Below are 23,044 nucleotides of genomic sequence, written 5' to 3'. Positions count from 1 at the left end.
TGGCTCAATAATCATTTTATAGTCTGGAGTACAGATAATGCAAAATAAAAGCATTTTCACTAATGGCCTCATTATGAAGCCACTAATATGCTTCTGGTGAAATCAAACGAATAGGTGTCATTTCATTTCAAACCAAATCTGGACAAAAAATTTTTTTTGAGTTTCGAAACAGCTTGCGAGCACAAACTCTTCAGCCGGAAATCTTTGTACCGGCTGCTAAACAGCTTCCGTCATTGGTAGGGGTGACCTGGTGCTCCACTTCCTTTGACACCAACATTAGTTTCCGGTTGATTTCCTCAGTGTCAGGATCAGTCAACATGAACACACTGGAGTTCAGAGTTTCTGAGCTGTTGCAAACATCATGTACAAACATTTTCCAGGAACACGTCATGTCGTGAGTGTATCAGAGTCTTAAGTGTAGTATTATACAGACATGACAGATGGCAGCATCCGTACCTTGGCGTGATGCAGGTCTACGCCGTACATGGAGAGCTTCTTCGCATTTTCCAAAAACTGGGCGTCTGCTTGGGCCGGATTCAGACCCCTGAAAGAGAAGAGGAACATTTTTAGTTGAGATATTAATTCATTCGTTCTCTTTCACTTTCATTCGTTCTCGTTCTCTTTCACTTTCATTCGTTCTCTTTCACTTTCATTCGTTCTCGTTCTCTTTCACTTTCATTCGTTCTCTTTCACTTTCATTCGTTCTCTTCCACTTTCATTCGTTCTCTTCCACTTTCATTCGTTCTCTTTCACTTTCATTCGTTCTCGTTCTCTTTCACTTTCATTCGTTCTCTTTCACTTTCATTCGTTCTCTTCCACTTTCATTCGTTCTCTTCCACTTTCATTCGTTCTCTTTCACTTTCATTCGTTCTCTTCCACTTTCATTCGTTCTCTTTCACTTTCATTCGTTCTCGTTCTCTTTCACTTTCATTCGTTCTCTTTCACTTTCATTCGTTCTCTTCCACTTTCATTCGTTCTCTTTCACTTTCATTCGTTCTCGTTCTCTTCCACTTTCATTCGTTCTCTTTCACTTTCATTCGTTCTCGTTCACTTTCATTCGTTCTCTTTCACTTTCATTCGTTCTCGTTCTCTTTCACTTTCATTCGTTCTCTTTCACTTTCATTCGTTCTCGTTCTCTTTCACTTTCATTCGTTCTCTTTCACTTTCATTCGTTCTCTTCCACTTTCATTCGTTCTCTTTCACTTTCATTCATTCTCTTTCACTTTCATTCGTTCTCGTTCTCTTTCACTTTCATTCGTTCTCTTTCACTTTCATTCGTTCTCTTCCACTTTCATTCGTTCTCTTCCACTTTCATTCGTTCTCTTTCACTTTCATTCGTTCTCGTTCACTTTCATTCGTTCTCTTTCACTTTCATTCGTTCTCGTTCTCTTTCACTTTCATTCGTTCTCTTCCACTTTCATTCGTTCTCTTTCACTTTCATTCGTTCTCTTTCACTTTCATTCGTTCTCTTTCACTTTCATTCGTTCTCTTCCACTTTCATTCGTTCTCTTTCACTTTCATTCGTTCTCGTTCTCTTTCACTTTCATTCGTTCTCTTTCACTTTCATTCGTTCTCTTTCACTTTCATTCGTTCTCTTTCACTTTCATTCGTTCTCTTCCACTTTCATTCGTTCTCTTTCACTTTCATTCGTTCTCTTCCACTTTCATTTGTTCTCTTCCACTTTCATTCGTTCTCTTCCATTCGTTCTCTTCCACTTTCATTCGTTCTCTTTCACTTTCATTTGTTCTCTTCCACTTTCATTTGTTCTCTTCCACTTTCATTCGTTCTCTTTGACGTTCATTTGTTCTCTTCCACTTTCATTCATTCTCTTTGACGTTCATTCACTCCTTTAGGTTTTCATTTCTCTCTCTTTATCTTACTTTCCCTCCTTTCTCAATGTCTATTTATTTATCTAAAAGCATTTATAATATTAGTTTTTTGCTGGTTATTTGATCTGTTGAACCTGTGGGACTTGTGCAGCTCCACCACCTTCTCCTCCAAGTCCTTGGTCTGGTTTGAAGCAAACTGGAAGTCAGAGATGTAGTCCAGACGATGTTCTTCCGGGTCATAGTCACCGAGCTCAGCCTGCAGGGCATATGAGCCGAGCAGTGCATGAGTGACAAACGAACAGGGCAACCTTCCTGATGCAATATCCTGTCGCAGCTGAAGGCACAACAGAAACCTGCAGAGATCAGGGGAGAAAAAAAGAAAGATAAACTTTCAGCCTTTTTATGTGACAGGCACATTAACATTGGCCTATATGGTAAACTTGTGAAAACAATGTGGACAGGTGTTTATCTGAGCGATATAGGGAACCTATGAATCTTTCACTCTAACCTAAAAAAATCTGTTTTACCAGCAGTAAAAGGGTGCATGTGTATATATGTGAATATAGACTCAGCTTTTCCACATAAAATACACAAACTACAGAAAAAGCAGCAACATTAAAGAGTGAAATTCAAATTCACAATTCAAGAACACCAGCAGAACGTTAGGTCATTATTAGAGTGTTGATGGGTGGTTGTTATACGGTTGTTACATTGTTCTGAGTAGTTGTTAGTACGAGGTTATGTGATTGCACATGAATCAGTTAATGTATATGAACTGGTTACAATAAATGATCCCCTTATATTTAGCGCTGGGAACTCCGATTCATTTTAGTGAGTCGGTTCATGTAAATGATCTAGTTCACATAAATGACTCTGATTCACTTTAGCCCTGTGCAGCCTTAAAGTGACTTTGCCTTCTTTTTAAAAAGTGAAATATTTAGTGTATTGCTGCTGTTCATCACAGTATTTAGATTCATTTGCATAAAGTATGGTGTTTTCTAGTTTATTAGTGTATGATAAGTATACATTTGTTAACTTTGTTTAAAGCCTATTTGTTTAAGTCTTATGAAAATGAACCATGGTTTTACCAAAGTATTATTGTAGTAACAATGACTGTAGTAACCATGGGTAATTTTTTGGTTATTACGGTTTTACTACAAACACCTTGGTTAAACTACGGTAAAACCATGATTATTTTTTAGAACGGAATGTCACCAATTATATATACTGTATAACTATCAGATGATAATATTGTATTCAGCGATCAGAACTGATATGTTTCTAAAAATATTTCATTCTTTAAATAGCTTCAGAAGTAGTTCTTCTTGCTTGTTTTTTTATTTTTAAGAGTATCTTGACTAGTTTCAATATTTGCAGTTATGAGTTATTTTTAACTTCGGTTTTAAAGTTTCAAAGCAACTTTCCCAACTCTGGTGTATGTTGTGAATGATAACAACAGGTTTTGGGCAGGAATAACTATGTGTGTATCAGTGTGAGTGTACCGTGTTATGTCCTCAGTCAGTTGGGATGGATCAGGAGGGTAAAATTTCACACTGAACGCAAACTGCCACTGAGAGTCTAAAGGCAAGACAATGAAAGAGAAAGTATAGATTAAACAGGAGTAAAACAGAGAGTGCATAAGAGAGAATATCACCGCAGAGAAAGAAAAACCCAAACATGATGCCAAAATGTACAAAACGAGGCTCCTTTTTAACATGATTATTAGAGAGAGAGTCTGAACGAGTGCTAATGTCTGTTTGCTCCATTAGTAAACTAACACTCATTCATTGTGCTCATCATTTACAAATGAATGTTTTAAAAAGCTGAAATGGGCCACATTAATGACACAATATCAAGATGTGTCTCCATGAAACACAAACTGAACTTGCGTGCTCCAGATACAAGAATGATTACAGGCATGTGTTGAAAATGAGCCAGATCTCTATCATCTTTGTTGCATTGTCTTTTTCTCTCCTGCATTTCTTTGTCTAACATACTGTATTCACTATATTTGAATGACACTGGTTGACGATTCCCATGATTCCCAAAGAGCAAGCAGAACCTGATCAAGACTTTATTTGTCTTTTGTTCTGTCTGTTTTCAAGTAGAGTAGAAAAGATGATGGAAGTGTTGTATGTGCACTTTTAAACACAGTTCTGGTCCTGGGTGCTTGAATGGTAACAAGGCAAATATAGCACTACTGACTACATATTTCAGTAGCGTGACAGTAGTTCAGCTGTTCTCAAATGATACAGCTTTTCTAGTAACAAGCTTTTATGGCTATTCATTATTTCGTTAAATTCTTCTCTTCATGACCAAGTTTTTGACTCAATTGTACAAATTTTGTGTGGTGTGTATATATATATATATATATATATATATATATATATATATATATACACACACACACACACACATAGGCAACAGGTGATCACACAATGTGTCTCTCTTTAACACACACACACACACACACACACACACACACACACACACACACACACACACACACACACACACACACACCACCCACCCACCCACCCCAGCCGTTCATCCTTGTTTTGCTCTCATTAAATGTTAAAATATTTAATCAAGGCTTGTCGATGTAACTTATTAAGTGCACTGAATTAACATAAAACACTTTTAAAAAATGTTTTGCAATCAATTATGCCACCTGACCTGTGCTTGAATAATGTATTAAAAGTATGTTTCTACCATTGGTGCAATTCAAGCTTGACGTACATGTAAGTTTGTGTTTTTCTGAGGCACTTCAGCAGGGGGCAGTCAGCGCACCTCAACAAACCTCACAAGCAGCGCAGTCACAGAATGAGAGCCGTTCACACAGGACGCGTTCATGACAGCTGGACGAAGCACAACAGAATACAGAAATCTCCAGACACCATTTTCAGAGTTTCAATTACTTTTAACTTTACACAATGCCCTAAAAACGTAGTGTTAATGACGCAGGAAACCAGTTAGTGGCTCCAAAAGCGACCATCATACACCAACTAAAATAAGTGCAGACTGAACACAAGAACTCATCCCATAAAAACAGGACAGACTGATGAACTCGACTGCAAAATCTGTCAACAGTAGGATTATGTTCAATGATATAGTAATAAAACTAACAATATAATGCATTCTAAAGCCATTTTTATTATTGTTTAATCAAGCTTTACTAGCCTGCCTCAATAATGCAATTTATTTAAATCTGAATATCCAAATTATGGGCACTAAATGTTATATTTATAATTTTAATATAATGTGACTTGAGATATCTCATTTTGGGGCATTTCTCAGCAAATGTTGATATATGTGATTTATTAGATTAATTTATCAGCATGTCATGTGATTATTTCAATTAAAAAAATATTGAGTCACAGCTTTAATCTCATCACATTCTCTCATTGTTTCATCAATAAGGCACTCGAGGCTGTGCTATATTGTGAATATAGTCACTTCACTGAGTGTCGTGCCCAACAACAGGCTTTAGTCATGGCTATATTCAGAGCAGAGCTTTGCTGCTTTTACTTTACTGCTTGTAGCACTTTGTGATGTTATAGTTATGTAGCGTCCTACAGCTCTGGACTGATCCGGGGTCAGAGGTCAGGACATGGCTAGGCAAAAGCAAAAATGAACAAGTGCTCGACATTCTCCAGTGAGAAATGACAGAGCAGGGGAGAAATTAATTTGGAAAGGAGGACAGAGCTGTCATTTTTATAGATGTGTCCTTCACAAGGAAAGAGACATTTCCTCTCTCTCTGTCCTGTATTTCTATTTTCAGCTCTCCTCCAGCACACGCACGCTTGCATGCACGTGCGCGCGCACACAGTCATAACAGCAGATAAGACATTTGATTCACCTGTGTGTGTGTGTGTGTGTGTGTGTGTGTGTGTGTGTGTGTGTGTGTGTGTGTGTGTGTGTGTGTGTAAAACAGAGAGCACTAGACTGGATGTCAAACAATGGCACGATTTAAACATAACAAACACTCATTTACAGACACACCCATCTCGAGTGTGTTAAAAGCAAGTTTGTTGTACAGATGACTACTTCACAGACCAGTTTGCTAAAAAGCAGCTTTATGAAACACTAATAACAGAGCTCTCTTCTCCTCGCTCTATAAACTTATATAAACCAGAAAAAAAGACAAATAAATCCCACACAAATACAGAGACAGTGCCATTGTTTTTGTTAACAATTATTATTATTATTAACCAAAAAACTGAAATGCATTTTAGACACTGAAACAAAATGTAAATTGTAAATACTGAAATGAAGAAACTACATTTCCATGACTCTAAAACAAACTAGAATAAAATTAAAATGATTCATTTGAGTTTTTAAAAACATTATTACATGTGTCTCTGTAATACTCTATTCTGATAGGTCAATCACACCATCCAGTGGTCAGATATTTCTTCTGTATTTGAGTAACAACCATACATGTAATCTCTACAAGTAATCTAATAAAATAATCACTCAAATAAATGTTTCATGAGCATTTATTTATTTAGCAAGTCATCTTGTAATATGCTGGATAATGAGCAGTCAGATGGTCATTTTCACAAAATAAACACCAAGAGAACAACATTTCAGCTTTTTTTGAGTCAAAATAAATTTTTGTGGTAATCAAAATTATGCCACAAATGCTGGCGATTGAGCTGAACTGGTATTGAACCCGGAATATTCCTTTTCTGTATTTTTGCAACTTTGGCAGTCCTAAAATACTCCAACGAAAATAAATAAATAAATAAACTGACTAAAACTTGAAAACACTGAATATACAAACTAAACAAAAAGTATTAATTATAAAGTTAAAACTAACAAAGCTACATTGAAACAAACAAAATCAATTCAAAAGTACAAATTAGTGCCTGACAGATTTATCTGCATTGATATTAGCCTTTCACAGATATATCGTATCGCCATAAATTTTTACTGATATGCGCACATATGACATTTTTTTTCCCCAGAACATATAATACAGAAAACAGTGCTTGGGGTGATTTAGAGTTGGAGTCATAACATAGTTTGTCCAGCAGATTGCTCTCCGACTCAACTGTTTACAAAGCTGAATTGACGGTGGCTCTGCAGACAGGGCGGTGTTAAGCGGTGCTGCGGTGTTAAGTGGTATGTTGCTAACTAGTTTGTGAAATACATACTGGAAAGTTAATGAACAATGACCCCATCATTTTCTCTTTTCAATATAACCACTGTAACGTTAACCCTGTCCCTGACCACCATGTCACTCCTGTTTATCACATCTGTTATGTTAGCCAGCTATAGTTTGTCAGTGCAGTCAGTAATGTAGCATATTTAAACATCAGAGCATCTTTTACAGCTCAGCAGACAACAGTGCAGTGGTGGATTGTGTACGTCAAGTGTTGATTTCACGTTATGTTTTTACCTAATTGATGAGATGCAATGCTGGAAAGTAAACAAACAACGTCCATCTTTTACTCTCCATGACAACGAGCTTATAGCTAACTAGCTAACCACATAGCTACTATCATTGCTTGTCAGCTGAGTGGACGCTAACGTGTAAACTGTTTTGTTCAGGATTCGTAGCTTGGTACCCCCTTCAACCGAACAATTCCAGTCATTTATAAAATGCAATATTTAAAAGTCTGTTAAAAGTTTCCCCTGAACTTGTATAGCAGAATATGGTGTAACACCGCTTGACTGATACTTGCAGTACTGATGTTCATTTAACTATTTATTTTATTCTTTAATTTCTCAGTGTTCATTTCTAGAATTTGTTGACAGTGTATAATTAAAAATATGTAAAATATTCTTTGATAAAAAAATATTTGTTTAAGAAAGCAGCCTTCGGAGTGCCTTTGCATAGTCATATCGGTGCAAAATCGGAGAAAAATCCACATAGAAAAGGTCGGCCATCGGGTGAATTTCCCCCTCTAAAATCAGTACCGGTCTCAAAAATCCCATAACAGTCCGGCTCTAGTACAAATTAAAAACTGCATGGAACAGATCATCATTTGTAATGAAATATATCTGCTTCAGATCGATTCATTAAAGTTCTTTATATTATAAATTCTACTCCGTTCAGTCAGCCTCCACTTTAACTTTCATATTCTTCTTCTTGTGATTTTGGTGATTCTCATTTTTAATGCACTTTAAAGCAAAAATGTGTTTAAATATTGATCTGTTTGTCACCCACACCTATCACATCACTTCTGAAGGCATGGATTAAACCACTGGAGTCTTAGGGTTTTACTTTTATGCTGCCTGTATGTGCTTTTTGGAGCTTTACAGTTTCGTTCACCATTCAATTGTATTGTATGGACCTACAGAGCTGAAATATTCTTCTAAAAATTTCATTTGTGTTCTGCAGAAGAAAGAAAGTCATACACATCTGGGATGACATGAGGGTGAGCAAATGATGAGAGAATTTTCATTTTTGGCTGAACTATTCCTTTATGGATGCCTTTTCAATATTTCGCCAGCTGAAGATCAAAGCCAAATCTAAACAAGAGCACAACTCATTGACGCACTCCTCTGATTACGGTCCACAGATCTCAGTCTTTCCCGTTTCAACCTTGACATTCTGATAAATGTGCTGATTGGCTCAGGATGATGTCACAACTGGAGTTTCCCTTTCAAAGTGCAATAATGTTTAATGTTGGGAATGGATTACCAGTGTAACACTTATGGCCAGCGATCCCATCATACAGTCAATAACAGAAATGCACCCAGGTCAACACTGCTGCTAATGTCCTGCAGAGCACCAGGTCCAAAGACACTTCAGAATCATCATCACCATCATCATCATCATCATCACAGACCACAGTCTTATCAACCCACTACACCACACCATAAACTGTTATTTAACGAGCTCAGGGACTGCTGGATATAGAGAGAGAAAGAGAGAGCACATACTGCGGATCTGCCTTTTGATTTCCTTGGTAGGGTCCAGCCAGCACTGTAACAGAAATAAAAAAAAGGTTTGTTAAACAGCTGCATCGTATAATCAACATTATGTCATACAGTTTGTATTTTTCTATTGCATATGTGTAGATTTTAGGTTAAAAAATACATGATTGTTAAAGGGAAAGTGAACATTTTTAGATGCTTTAACTGACCAACAATTTAAGGTGAAGCGTGTAATTTCTGCACCACAAGCATCACCAAACGGAAGTGTTTTCAAACAGATTCCTGACCACTCACACCGTTTGCTATTGGTTAGCCAAACAGATAGTAACGTACCCAAACTCCTGCCATTGGTTGGGTCAATGTTGCAGTGTAGAGCTGGTTGGGATGCTTAAACAGAGAAATATGTTGAAAGTGCCACAGAGTCACAGGTGTTCACACTTTTTGGGGGAATCAACCTACAAATGGTTTGACTTCATATTAAGCTGGGATAGAAGGCATTTTAACACCTTTTTTTTAACAATTACCATTGAAAATTGAGTTTAAACCTCAATATATAAATCAGTTTATTGTAAAAATGGATGGAAAGGCACAAATGCTGATATTAAAAATGGTGCTATTCTTATTATGTCAACCATTATGGGGAGACAAATTTACTTCTGGATACAGACGTGGAATGATAAATTAGGACGGGGTGCTCACACTTCTCTGACTGGCAAGAGAACTTTCCATTATGTTATTATCGTAAGATCTAATACAGTATAATATTAATTTACACAGATGAGCCAAAACTTTACATCCACCTGCCTAAAATGCTGTTGGTCGTCCGGGTGCCGCCAAAACAGCACCAACCCACTGAGGCATGGACTCTACAAGACCCCTGAGGGTGTCCTGTGGAATCTGGCAAAAAGACATTAGCAGCAGATCCTTCAAGTTAGGAGGTGGAGCCACCGTGGATCAGAATTGTTGGTTCAGCACATCCCAGAGATGCTCAATCAGATTGAGAATTTTAAGCCATTTAAGGAATTTGGAGGACAGCGCAATACCTTGAACTCGTCATCGTGTTCCTCAAACCATTCCCGAACAATGTGTGCAGTGTGGCAGGGTGCATTATCCTGCTGAAAGAGGCCACTGCCATCAGGGAATGGCATTGCCATGAAGGGGTGTACCTGGGCTGCAACGATGTTTAGATATGTGGCATGTGTCAAAATGACATCCACGTGAATGGCCGGACCCAGGGTTTCCCAGCAGACCATTGACCAGAGCATCACACTGCTTGTCATCTTCCCACAGTGCAATTTCATTGTGGGCAATCTCACCGGTCTGCAATGTTTGTGCACTTTGTGTTATGACACATTCCTCCCGTAACAATTACTATTATTTTTTTTTTATTATTATTTTTCTCCCCAATTTCACATGCCTAGTTCCCAATGTGCTCTAAGTCCTCGTGGTGGTGTAGTGACTCACCTCAAACCGGGTGGCGGAGGATGAATCTCAGTTGCCTCCGCGTCTGAGACCGTCAATCCACGCATCTTATCACATGACTTATTGAGTGCGTTACTGCAGAGACGTAGTGCGTGTGGAGGCTTCACGCTATTCTCCACAGCATCCACACACAAAAAAACACGTGCCCCACCGAGAGCGAGAATCACATTATAGCGACCACGAGGAGGTTACCCAATGTGACTATACCCACCCTAGCAACCGGGCCAATTGGTTGCTTAGGAAGCCTGAATATGGTCACTCAGCATGCCCTGGATTCTCGTAACCATCATACAAATGTTCTGCGACTTGTGCCACAGTCGGTTGGGACCAGATGGGATAGCATTCATTGCCCTCATGCATCCATGATCCTTGTGCTGCAGGTTTGTGGTTTGTCCCTCCTCAGATCACTGTTGGTAGGTACTCACCACTGCTGACCGGGAGCACCCCAAAAGCATTGCTGTTTTAAAGATGCTCTGATCCAGTCGTCTGGCCATAACAGTTTGGCCCTTGTCCAAGTTGCTCAGGTCTTTACTCCTGCCCATTTCTCCTACATTCAACCCGTTGACTACGAATACTGATTGTTCGCTTACCATCTAATCTACCCAGACCTTGAAATGTGACCTTGTTAGGAGATGATCAATGTTATTCGCTTCACCTTGAGTGGTCATAATGTTTTAGCTCATCAGTGAACATTGGTACCAATACCAGTACAATTTGATGATGCTCAATACCAGTTTTAATTAGAGATACACCGACTGCAATTTTCTTGGCCGATTTCGATTTCCGATTTTTTGCGAGTGTGACCTTCCGATACCGATTTTTTCCGATTCCGATTTTCTTTCTAAAAACTATTATTGACCACATTATACAAACAAAATCTACCTTTCTTCAATGCTAAATTTTATTTTCATAATAAAATAAATGATTAAACATTACAATTTCCCCCAAACTGCACTAAGTTACAGGATCTTCTCTCACTTAAACATCTCTCAAAATAAAGTGCTCTGTGACTGGAAAGAGGTAGAAATAACAATTAACTGTAAATGAGTTGCTATATATAACAGATGTCATTTTCCACAATTTTTATAAATGGACCTTTTTCTCTTTATTACTTGTCTAACAAAACAATTCCAAAGATCTGAAAAACTGAAGTGTCCAATACGCTCAACTTACGTTAGATGTCCAAATATCAGTTGTAAAACTGAGCACTGCTTCGTGAACGGCTTGCATACCTGTCAACACTCCCGTTTTTCCCGGGAGTCTCCCGTTTTGTTATCTCTCCCAAAAAAAACTCCCGTAATTTGTATGGCCCAAACCACGTTATATGAATAATCAAATCAATATATTATTCCAAGGTGGTCCAGTTGCCAGATCTTGAATGAAACGCATCCTACTCACACAATCGACACATCATACACATTACAAATCATTTATGACCACAATCTGGCAACCAAAACCCATTTGCGCTGTTGATATCTGCGCAGGCAGTAGACGCGGGAAGTTAAATCAAGCATCACTGGTAGATGGGAGGAGAAGACTCAGCTGGTGCTCCGGTGAAAAAAACAAAATATACATGTTAATATAACAACAGCTGGATGGAAGAATTGAATTTAATATCCTGAAGCCATATCGACAATGCCCACGCCTTTTGCAATATGTGTCGCACTGATTTTAATATCAGACACGGTGGGAAAAATTACGTTAAATCACAACGGCACAATTTGTGTAGTATTTAGCCTACCTCTGCCATCCAGCACCCCACTTCCCCTCTCCCGGATTTGTGTACCCAAATGTTGACAGATAACAGGCTGTGTGTTACATGACACGAGATTAAACAACTCGGGCAACGTGACGTCAGAGAGTACCTCCTACTCTGTATCGAGGAAATGTATCAGATTTCTGATCCCTCTGTCCTCAACTATGGAGAACAGCTGGTCATCCAGGGCCATGAATTCCATCATTTTCCTCGTAATTGCTTTGGTATTTTCGCTGCTCATACCAAGGAATGATAGGAGAGGCTGCTGACTTGTGGCTGGCTCTGAGCTCTGGCTAGCTTTAGCCGCTTTCACTTTTTAGCTTCTTTTTTAAAATGGGCATTTTCAGCTGGGTGATGGTGTTATAAATGTCTAATTACATTTGTTGATCTGAAAGTTATTGTGGTGGTTACCCCACGGTTTACTTTGGCCTTACAATTATTACACATTTCAAACTTTATGTATTCTTCACTCACACAGTGAAGATCTTCCACGCCAATGACATGTTTACGTGCGGCTGTGACGTTATTGCCTGCGCTGCTGACAACAAAACGGACCGGCTTGGAATCGGTAAGACGTGAGGCTGACCGGCCGGTTACCGGTCCGGGCATGCGGTAAATCGGCTAATTCCGGTCCCTGGCCGGTCGATCGGTGCATCTCTAGTTTTAATATCATAACAAAAACTATGACTAATCTGTTAATTTCATTAAGTATTTTTTAGACTTTAAGTAATTATTTGAGACAAGTGTCATTAATAAGATAAGATGAAACTATTTAGCAGCTATAGAACAAATAAGTATTCAATTAAACGTTCAGAAATTGACAAAAGAAATGTAACGTACATAAAACAACTTAAATGACTGGTCTTTATTGTACGATTATAATACATAATACAATTATAATCTACTAAAGTACTTCAGCTACGAGCAGTGAGCGGTGTTCTCGATTTTTTGTTACTGTTGTTTGATTAATATTACCAACATATCAGACAGTGGTAGGTCTATTAGGCAACATTTACACTCAAATTCACATATTTGTTCACAAATCTGCTGTTTATGTTCACTTTAGACAACAGCTGTCAATTTAATGCTTATATTTAGTGTGTTTGATTATCAAAGTAAATTATTAAAGTAAAACAAAGCATTACTACAATGAATCATGCCTCCTGTTTATAAATTCCATAATAGAAGTATGTATTTTTCTACCATCAGAGCGATTCAAGCTTGAAGTACATGTAAGTTTGTGTTTTTCAGAGGCGTGTCAGCAGGGGGCAGTCAGCGCACCTCAACAAACCTCACAAGCAGCGAGATCAACACAATGTGCAACCCTGAATTCATGGATTCACTCTCAAATTGAAATGCAGTTGTCACTCCTGAAACGCTTCAATGTGTACATGGCCTCTGTAATGCTTAATGGCTGTGGACATTGGTTGCCTTGTTGGTTCTAAATGAGTGATTTATAACAGCACAGATCAATCACTTTAAAAACATGCCAACATGCTTCTGCTTAGAGACAGAGAAAGATCCCAGCATCTCTCTAACACAAACCATTTCCTCTCAAGGGGTCTATGGAGTGCCTCATGTACACAACACCCAACAGAACAACACGCCTGAAAATTGCATATCCAATCTAATCGAAAAATACAAATTAGAAAATCTAATATCCAATTTTGCATCTCTAACGATCAACCAATTGTGGCACAGAGAAAAAAAAAAACATTTAACTTATGCTTCAATGCCAACACCAATTTAAGGATTGATGTGTTGCTGTTTTGTGTACGAGATCACAACAAATCAATAGCAGCAAGAAATCAATGTAACTAATAGCTGGTGCGTATGCGAGAGTGAACAACACTTACACTGAATTTGGTCAATGTGTTATGGAGGGAATCTAGGACCTATGGGCTAAAACATCCGCTCATGTTTAAATATTGGGCTTTTCAAATGTAGAACAGAGAGATTGCCACACATACTCTATGCACACATCTAACTACACAAACTTGATCTCATGCGTTCTTGCATTTCATAATGTCTAAGAACTACGGCTGTCAAAATGAATAGAACACAAGAGATGAATTAATCGTTTAACAGCTCTACTTTTTTAATGTAGTTAACACGTTTATTCAATTTGACTGTTTAAAACATGAATAAATAAAACATGAATAAAAAGAACGCAACAGTCTGTTCTGGAAGTAAAAATCACATAATTTGTTTATTATTTAATTAAACCGTGTTGGGCAAGTTACACTTCAAATGACTTGTCTTAAATTGTATCAGATTAATTCCTGAAAAACTTACTTCGTAACAAGTAATTCAGTAACTGTAATCTGATAACAGGAATTTAAGAATTTAGTTTTTTCTGACAAATAATTTGATAATAGTAACTAATTAATTCATAATCTCATTAAACCCATCCCTGCTTATAACCAATCAAAGAGACCGAGTGTAAGCTCAGAGGTTGTTCACTGATGGTTTTCTGTTGAAGTCATCAGTCCACATTATTTCAACTTTTTTTTTAATAAATGTAAAACAAATAAATACAAAATAAATACAAATCACAAAATTTGCTTTAAATAACTACATTTCCCATGTTCCTAATGCCAAAAAAAGGCTCTGCAGCTCCACCCACTCCCATGATGTTCTGTGAATGAGACAATCGAGTCACTCTTCCTATACTCTTAGATTACTTCTATATTCATTTATATCTGAGTAAATACATTTATATCCATTTATAATTATATTATTTCTATACTTCAAATCAACAACTTTAAATCAATTGATTTATATTTTCCATTGTTTTTAATTCAGTTACATCATTTGCAATGCTTCATGGGATTGTAGTTCATTAAGAACTCGTTAAGAACACAGTCTTGTATCTTTGTCTTTTTGGAGCTAGAAGGTTTAGTTGATGGCTTACAACTAAAAAATGTAAAAAACTAAAAAAGTAAAAAAAAAAATGGGAAAAGGTGGGCACTGGGGTACTCAGGAATATAAGAAATATTCCTTTGTGAACAGCCCCCTATAAGCACTGCAGCAGAAATCTACCTCAGAAACAAACACACATAGATTCCCAAACAAGTGCCATCCACACAAATTGCAGATTTCAATAAAATCCCCCTTTAAAAATCAACTGAATGCTTTAAAATACAAAAATGATGAGATGAAATATTTGAATGGATTGACAGCTCGAGTCAGAACATGAGCAAGCTTCTGGCCTGAAAACACTGAAAAACAACATTTCCCAAGAACTTCTGCCCCTCGTCTTCTGTGATGGTTGTTTGATGGTGCTTCTAGATGTGAGATCCAGAGACCTGTCCATGCCATGTTAAGGTGAATGATTGAAGTATTGTTCAGCGAGAGTTCAAACTCACCCTCTGGTCGGCGTTGTCTTTAAAGCTCAGGCCGAAGTAATCTTTCTCCAAGAGATTCAGGTGATTGCACACTTCAAAGAACAGGTACTGGCCTTTCGCCCGTTTCTGGAGGAAGAGGAAAGAAGATATATGACACATAAATACATGCAACACTCTAGGGCTTGAAGTACACTAACAGCTGTCTTGTAGAATTCAATTGTCTTGAACTCGAAACATCTTCATCAGTTACAGACATGGATGTGACACACTGAAGTGTCAAGTAATAAAACATCTCTCATGTCAAGTCAATCATTAGTAGGCCGATTACCCTGAAAGAAGAGTAACACCTCGGAGCTATTAAAACAGCGCTGTTTGTTCGAGCATCCCGACCAGCCTGACAGCACCATTAACTCAACGATGGTTTCAGTTTGGGGCAGAACCCTCTATTTGTTCAATCAGATGCACAGAAATTGCACACTTCACCTTTAAAGCAATATTCCGGGTTCAATGCATGTCCAGCCCAATCAATAGCATTACTATCATAACACAAATTGTCCCTAACTAGCTAATTTAGAATATTCTACATTTTAGAATACTTGTAGTAATACAAAAATGATTTTTTTCTGAACCTATGACCAATAATTTTAAAACTGACATTGGTGAGGCTTACAATGAACTGCTACAAAGGAATTAAATGTTTTTATTGAAAAAATAACACCCCATCGGCTCAATCTGACCCCCTTTATGCATTCTACGGTTAAGAATTGAACATTATTAAACATATTGCTGTGTATTGAATCCAAAATATTCCGTTAAGGCTTAATTCTGCATACCAGCACTGTAACTCAGGGACTAAAAAATACAATAAAACAAAATACAAATATTTAAAAGACCTTAAAGCAAAATAGAATTATGAAAGACTTATTTTAAAGAGATTATATCTTGATTATCGGTTTCTGTTTGTTAACAGCACACTATGCTTTAGCATGCTAACAGTAACTGTAATGATGTCATCACATTCAAAGCCTCTCTGAGGAGTACATTCATTTGTTTTGGGAGTTTTTTCATTTGAAAACACCGATTTTGCTGCGTTTACACCCCTCGTCCACAATGCAACGGTTTTCCTTCACTAACAATAGAAACGTTTGAAAACACATTTTGGAAAATGATGTCAGGAAACTGAAAACGGATTAGTGTGCATGTGGTCTAATGTATTCCCTTTAAAGTAGGAAGAAACAGGATGGTCAAGTAATCATCTAGTCGTCCAACAACTGACTGTCGATTAAAGAGGTCGAGTAGAGATGAATATTTATAGCGTAGTGCTTTTAATGGCAGAACAATTGTCAAATATTTGAGACACAACTTATCGAATAGTGTTTTTGCATCTTGATAGTTTGCTGTGCTTGACAGTGACAAACAGTCAGCGAGTAAAAACCTCTGAGAAATGTTTAATTCTTTAAGATCTTTTATGCACCGCTGCTGTTTCAGCCATCAAAGTGATGCTTGTGATACAAAAGATCAAGAGAAATCCTGTTTTCTCCTAATATGACCCCTTCAAAGCATAAGTCATATGACATGACACACAGAATATTATCAGCTGCTGTTAAGGATGCAATTATAGAAACTAATCGGAGCTTTTACTCTCACAATGAGGCAGATTTACTGATGAGTGACAGGATGTTACGCCTGGTAAACTCTAAAGCTGCTGTTTCAACACTGACGATACGAGCGATCGTTAAGAACAGACAACACACACACACACACACACACACACACACACACACTCTAATGGATTTCAGTTTCCACTGGATCAATACAGAAATGTTGTTGCTGCAGAAGGGTTGCATTAGGTGAAAGAAGTGCATTAAGGGTAAAAAGACTGAGAAGTCGGAACTATTCCAGTAAAAGACACGTTGTCTATTTTTACCTTCTCATATGAACAAACAGGGCAGTAAAACTACACAGCAAAAATTCAATTTCTTAATCAGCGCTTTTGTCTTGTTTTGTGATGTTTGAAAAGAAAAATATTTTGTTCAGGTCATTTGGTGTAACCATGAGAAAACTTCTTGTTATTCTTGACACAAAAAAATTGTGAAACCAACATGGCCTCAAAGATTACATTTTCTACAGACTGGACACATGTTTTCAAGATTTCACCTTGGACAGGCCTCTATTTGTCAACGATGTACAACTCTGGAGCCGTATGGACTAGACACTGGTATAGAGGACACTTATCCACTCCAACTCAATAAAACTAAAATAATAAACCCTTGTATTAGTCTACAAAACTCATACTTCACCCAAAAATTCAAATGCTCTCATTTAATCACCCTCATGACATCCCAGATGTGTATGACTTTTAACCACTGGAGTCTTATGGATTACTTTTATCCTGCCTTTATGCTAGTTCTGGCCATCATTCACTTGTATTGTATGGACGCACAGAGCTGAAATATTTTTCTAAAAATCTTCATTTGTGTTCTGCAGAAGAAAGAAATTCACACACATCTGGGATGACATGAGAGAATTTTCATTTTTGGCTGAACTATGCCTTTAAGCATAAGCTTTTAGCTAAAATGTCTATTTCTTTTCTTTGCTTTTCAAGATTATGCTAAACTAATTCAGTCACAAGTGACCAAACCTTTGACTGGTGCTGCATCTGCAAATCTTGTGTTGAATATCTGACAACAATTTCAGATCGGACGATGATTTCTGTTTTGCATGTGTTGACAGCAGCTAAAGAAACCCCGCCGGTGGAGACAGATCCTCAAGAGGTGGACACTGGAGACGTGTCCTCATGGTAAATAAATAAGTGTCGGCACAATGGCTCAAGAGCAAAACAAATGGCCACAAATGAACCCAAGAACCAGAAGACAGAAGTGGAATATAGCTCTGATATCCACCTCAGTGCACATTATGACTGTTAGCATCATGAACGCTTCACAACAGTGTGAGAGTGAAAGATAATGAACAATAATGCAGCTGATTTCAGTTTTGAATGATCTGATGTTGAGGGTTTTCACCGGGTCAGTCATTCTGAACGTGACACTGTCCTAAAGCATTACTGTCCAACACATCCTCAGGGGGACACAGCCTGACTGATTTATCATCAACCAGAGAGAAAGAGACAGAATCTCTCCAGAATTTGTACTCATGATGATCGTGTTATTCAAAGAACACGGATGCTTTTATGTTTAGTAACATCCGGATTCTTCTTCCAGGAAAACACATGCAACATTTCAAAGGAAAGCGCCGGCTTTCTCTCCATAAAAACAGCATTAAAAAAAGAACGCCATACATTGTCTGCTGTTATATATGTCACCGCGCTGTGATTGGTTTAAGGTATGTGCGCTGTGATTGGCTGAGTGTTTGTGCAGATCATCTATCCTATCTCTCTCTCTCTCTCTCCAGAAAGAGGCTCAAAGAGAGACATGATTTTTTTTTTGTTAGCCAAGGTATCAGTCAGGACTAGACCAGCAGTTCTCAACCGATTTTCATTCAGGACCCAATGCTGAGCAAAAACAGTTTGTCACACAAAAGTAAAAAAGTAAAAAAAAAATGACCTTAATTCAAATGCTGAAATATGTTAACATTATCACGAACAGCCATAGAACCTGCAAAATGCAAATAATTGGCATGACATGAACTGTATTGGAAAATTGACAGTTGTGTAAAAGGCATAAACAACAGAAGAACAATTTAACATTTGTACTAAAAAAGTATTTTTTGATGAATCCCAATATTCTTTTGAATGACCCAGATATGATAATATCTCAATGTCAATTGCAAGACAACCACCAAATGAAAACGGAGCAGAGAGAGAAACAACACACATACGAATTTGTATTTCCTAATTTCAGTCCACGCACACTGTTTGATTGACAGGTGGCTCTTGTGTGTGTGCGCTTTGTGTGTTTGGGATCTGAGAGTGCTTGTGGAGATGAACGCCTGTCTTGACGTATTTATGTAATCAATCTGTCTTTGTAAACAGCAGGACAAAAAAAAAAAGAGCAGCTTTGTATCAAAATATCAAACATCAAGTGTACATTTCAACTAATAGACCTGCTGCTGTCACGTATGTTGTTGTTATTAATCAACCAATAAGAAGAAAACAAGTAAATACTCACTGCTCCTGGCTGAATAACTTTAAAAAGTGTTAATGCACTATAATCATACAGAACACACCAGTCATTTCATTACTTTTATGTACATGTTTACTAGTTTCCATTTCTGAATGTTTACTAGAATAACTGATACTGCCGTTAAAAACTTCAAGCACTGATGTCTGTGAGGAATTTTCCGTGTTCAACACAAGTTAAGTTCAATCGACAGCATTTGTGTTGATTATCACAAAAAACTATTCGACTCGTTCCTCTTATTAAAAAAGCAAAAATTAGTTTAGCAGCGAGACACTTCCAATGCCAAAAGTCCAAAGTCAATGGGGTTTAATCTGTCCACATTAAAATACTGTTTCAAAAGTACAGACACAAGACATAAACAATGTGTGTTAACATGATTTTACTAGCCATAAACCCAAAAAAGAGCTCAAATAACACACAACTTTAACAGAAGAATTCATCTAAGTGCATTTATAAAATTATAAACTTCACATTTTTGCCTTTAATCCTCCAAAAACATCGACCCCATTGACTTCCATTGTAAGTGTCTCACTGTGTAGTTGTGTTCACGGTTCTCATGTTCATGAGAGACTTCATTGTCCCCACTGTCCAAATGAAAAATCATGTCTGGAATGCTTTGTTTTATCTTGTGGCTTACACGGCAGGGCGACCTGGAGACAGCCACCACTCATCTGAGTAAACATGTCACTGTCTCCTGCAAGACTACATCCGGACAATAGCGTTAGTGATGCCTCAGCAATTTCCGGTGGCGGGAACAAAGATGACCCTGTTCAAACATCACAGACCGGCCTGGAATTAGAACCCAGGCCTCTCTCCGCTAACATCGTATCAAAACAACACGAATACTTCTCGTCACTTATTTGACATCAATGAAACTGCAGTTATACGCCGTTATCTCACACAGTTAAACATGGATGCACCCTAGTGAGCTGCCCATCCAGACAGCACTGTAGGCGGAACATAATCTTCTAAAATAACTTATTTAGGCCAAAATGTGAGGTTGCCTCTCATGAGTTCTATGGAAATAAGGCAATCCCATAATGCACGGTGACAAGCTCAGAGAAAAGAACAAGTTTAAGGAAAATTTAGTTTGGCACTTGATTCTGATGGTCATATATTTCTGTATATAATTGCCCGTTGTCTCACATGTGCGATTTCTTGCCTCTTTAATGCCTCTTACCTAGTGAACTTAAAATTGTATGTCATTTCTACTATTACTACTAACCTATAAAAACATTATAACGATCATTTTTATTATTAAATTGTAAAAATCATTTGTATTAAATATCAGATGATAAAATGATAACATTTGTATTTAATATAATGTAATATCTTTTAATTTAAACTTTGATTATTATAAACTAAACAAAATAATAAGAATTTAATAAACTGAATTTCATAATAATCTAACAATTTATTAATAATATTATTATTATATTTTGTTAAAAAATAAAATAATAGTTTAATAAACAGAATTTTTATAATTTAACAATGTAATCATTATTACTGTTGTTGTCTGTATTATTAATATTATTATTAGTAGTAGTAAATATTAAACTTTTATTATTGAGTAGCAATACATTTCAGTCATAATTTCCTCCATTTAAAACTCTGGGTGCATTATACATATTTAGCTTGGCTCATTAATATGAATTTTTTGATGTAACATTATGAAAATGCTTATAGAGCTGACGGAAATGTATCAAGATGTGTTGGTGGGATGTACGATACAATGGTTAGTTTTGGCCAATGCTAGTTTTTATTAGGCTGACTCAGTAAACAAATATTAAAGAAAAAGTTCATCCAAAAGTGAAAATTCTCACATTTTCAATTGGCAGTGTGTAGTAATGCTATGATTTCAAGCAAGAAACAACAAAACACTTCAGTCATTATTGAGTGAAAATCTTGTAGCGGGTTCATAAATACACACTGATTTGAGAACTTGCCCTGTAGTGAGCTCTGTTTCCGGATCTAGCAAAAACAAGTTCTATTGAGAACATGCGAGTTTGTGATAGACCGATATATCGGCCAGGGCTGCGATTCCCAAAAGCATCGTAAGCCCAAATAGATTGAAGAAACCATGTGGCCAATGGTCTCTATTATCAACTTAAGTTCGGCTGATATTTGTACTTTTTGTGATTATAACGGTGTTTGTTGGACTGATTAACAGCAGTGTAATCTTTCCCTTGTGTCAGTTCACAAATATACCAACAGATGTCTCAATGGATAGTCAACACTTTCTGTTTCCAAGTTTTTTCTTTCCAATTTTAAACAAATTTGAGTAAATATTGCGTAAAAGAATGGTTTGTTTTGCTTTAGAAATGTAGTGTACATCTGATTTGATGTTGTTAAAGAGTATTAAGTTTATCATCCTGACCTCTAGATATGAGTATCATTGAAAAACCCATATCGCTCGACCACTAATGTGAATGCAAGAGGTTTAAGCAAACAAGCTTCTCTTACAAACAATGGACGTCAGGATTTTTACTGAATAAGGATCATGAGAAGTCGCATGGACTACTTACATGACATGCTCACACTCTTTCTGAAGTCACTATCCACTGCCATTGTTTTAAAAAGAGGGGCCGAAACATTTAAAATGTGTTATTCGTGTTCCGCAGACAAAAGCATCATATGGGTTTGGGATGACAGGAGGGTGAGTAAATGAGTATGGATGCACAATATATCAAATCAAAATATCCCGCCGATAATGGAAATATAATCTCTGACTCGGGCAGTCTCAAGCAGCAGTGTGCACGCAGTTCAAACTTATTTAACATTATGACTCATGACTATTTGATCTGTATAATGTTACCTATTCCCATTGATTGTGTTCATGTTTAATAAATGATACAGTGGAACTGATGAGCACTGTAACAAGTGTTTGTGGATGACACGCATGAGCAATATTGTAAATATTGCTCATGCATGTTTAAGAATACTGTAAATATTTCACCATTTACTGTACACCGAGATTAAGGTTTGAATTCATGATCGTTACATGCTGTTTATCGACTCATTATTACAGTTGTTAGAAGTTCTTTATTCCCTCTCTGTGAGTGCTTCATCAGGATTACCATAAACACTCACATCATTGAACACCGTACAATTTATGCAAGTGGAATGTCATTCATGTCTCACTCAAATCAGCACACAGCTGTAATACAGGCACATTTAAGGTTTGTCAAACCTTAATTGGCAGTCCAAATTCAAAGCTTTTAAATAACACCTATTTTAAAAGGAATAATTAGCAAGCAGTTCCAGGTTAAATGATTAAAAATTAAAACATTTGTTTTAAATATCATTTATTGTATCAGCCACAATGATCTTATCGGTTATCGTATTGGACCAGATTTCCATATAAGTGCAGCCCTATAAATGAGTAAATAACCATTTCATTTTTGAATGAACTATTCCTTTAAATACATTTTATGTGAATACTTCATACTAAATAACGAAATAGTATGCATTTATAACAATGACCATCATATGTTATTAACCCACAAATAACTGACAAACAATCATCAGTATCAGCTTAAGGTTCTACATCGCTGTGTGTGTGTGTGTGTGTGTGTGTGTGTGTGTGTGTGTGTGTGTGTGTGT

General features: G+C 37.1%; 1 protein-coding gene across 13 annotated transcripts in view; it reads right to left on the bottom strand.

The window, feature by feature from the left end:
* Window positions 1–23,044, bottom strand: part of LOC127623673 (protein 4.1-like) — a 154,331-nt gene that overhangs the window by 48,645 nt on the left and 82,642 nt on the right. For all 13 annotated transcript variants that reach the window (XM_052098100.1, XM_052098109.1, XM_052098110.1 and 10 more), the window contains exons 5-9: window positions 15,324–15,428; window positions 8,724–8,766; window positions 3,332–3,407; window positions 1,964–2,182; window positions 457–544 (exon numbers count right to left, since the gene is read on the bottom strand). In XM_052098100.1, coding sequence (XP_051954060.1) covers window positions 457–544; window positions 1,964–2,182; window positions 3,332–3,407; window positions 8,724–8,766; window positions 15,324–15,428 — 531 coding nt within the window. The remainder of the gene's footprint in view (window positions 1–456; window positions 545–1,963; window positions 2,183–3,331; window positions 3,408–8,723; window positions 8,767–15,323; window positions 15,429–23,044) is intronic.

This window comes from Xyrauchen texanus, chromosome 30 (genome assembly GCF_025860055.1).
Source record: "Xyrauchen texanus isolate HMW12.3.18 chromosome 30, RBS_HiC_50CHRs, whole genome shotgun sequence".
Classification (NCBI taxonomy): domain Eukaryota; kingdom Metazoa; phylum Chordata; class Actinopteri; order Cypriniformes; family Catostomidae; genus Xyrauchen; species Xyrauchen texanus.
The sequence above is the reverse complement of the archived record's forward strand: the minus strand, read 5'-3'. Positions and strand labels throughout refer to the sequence as shown.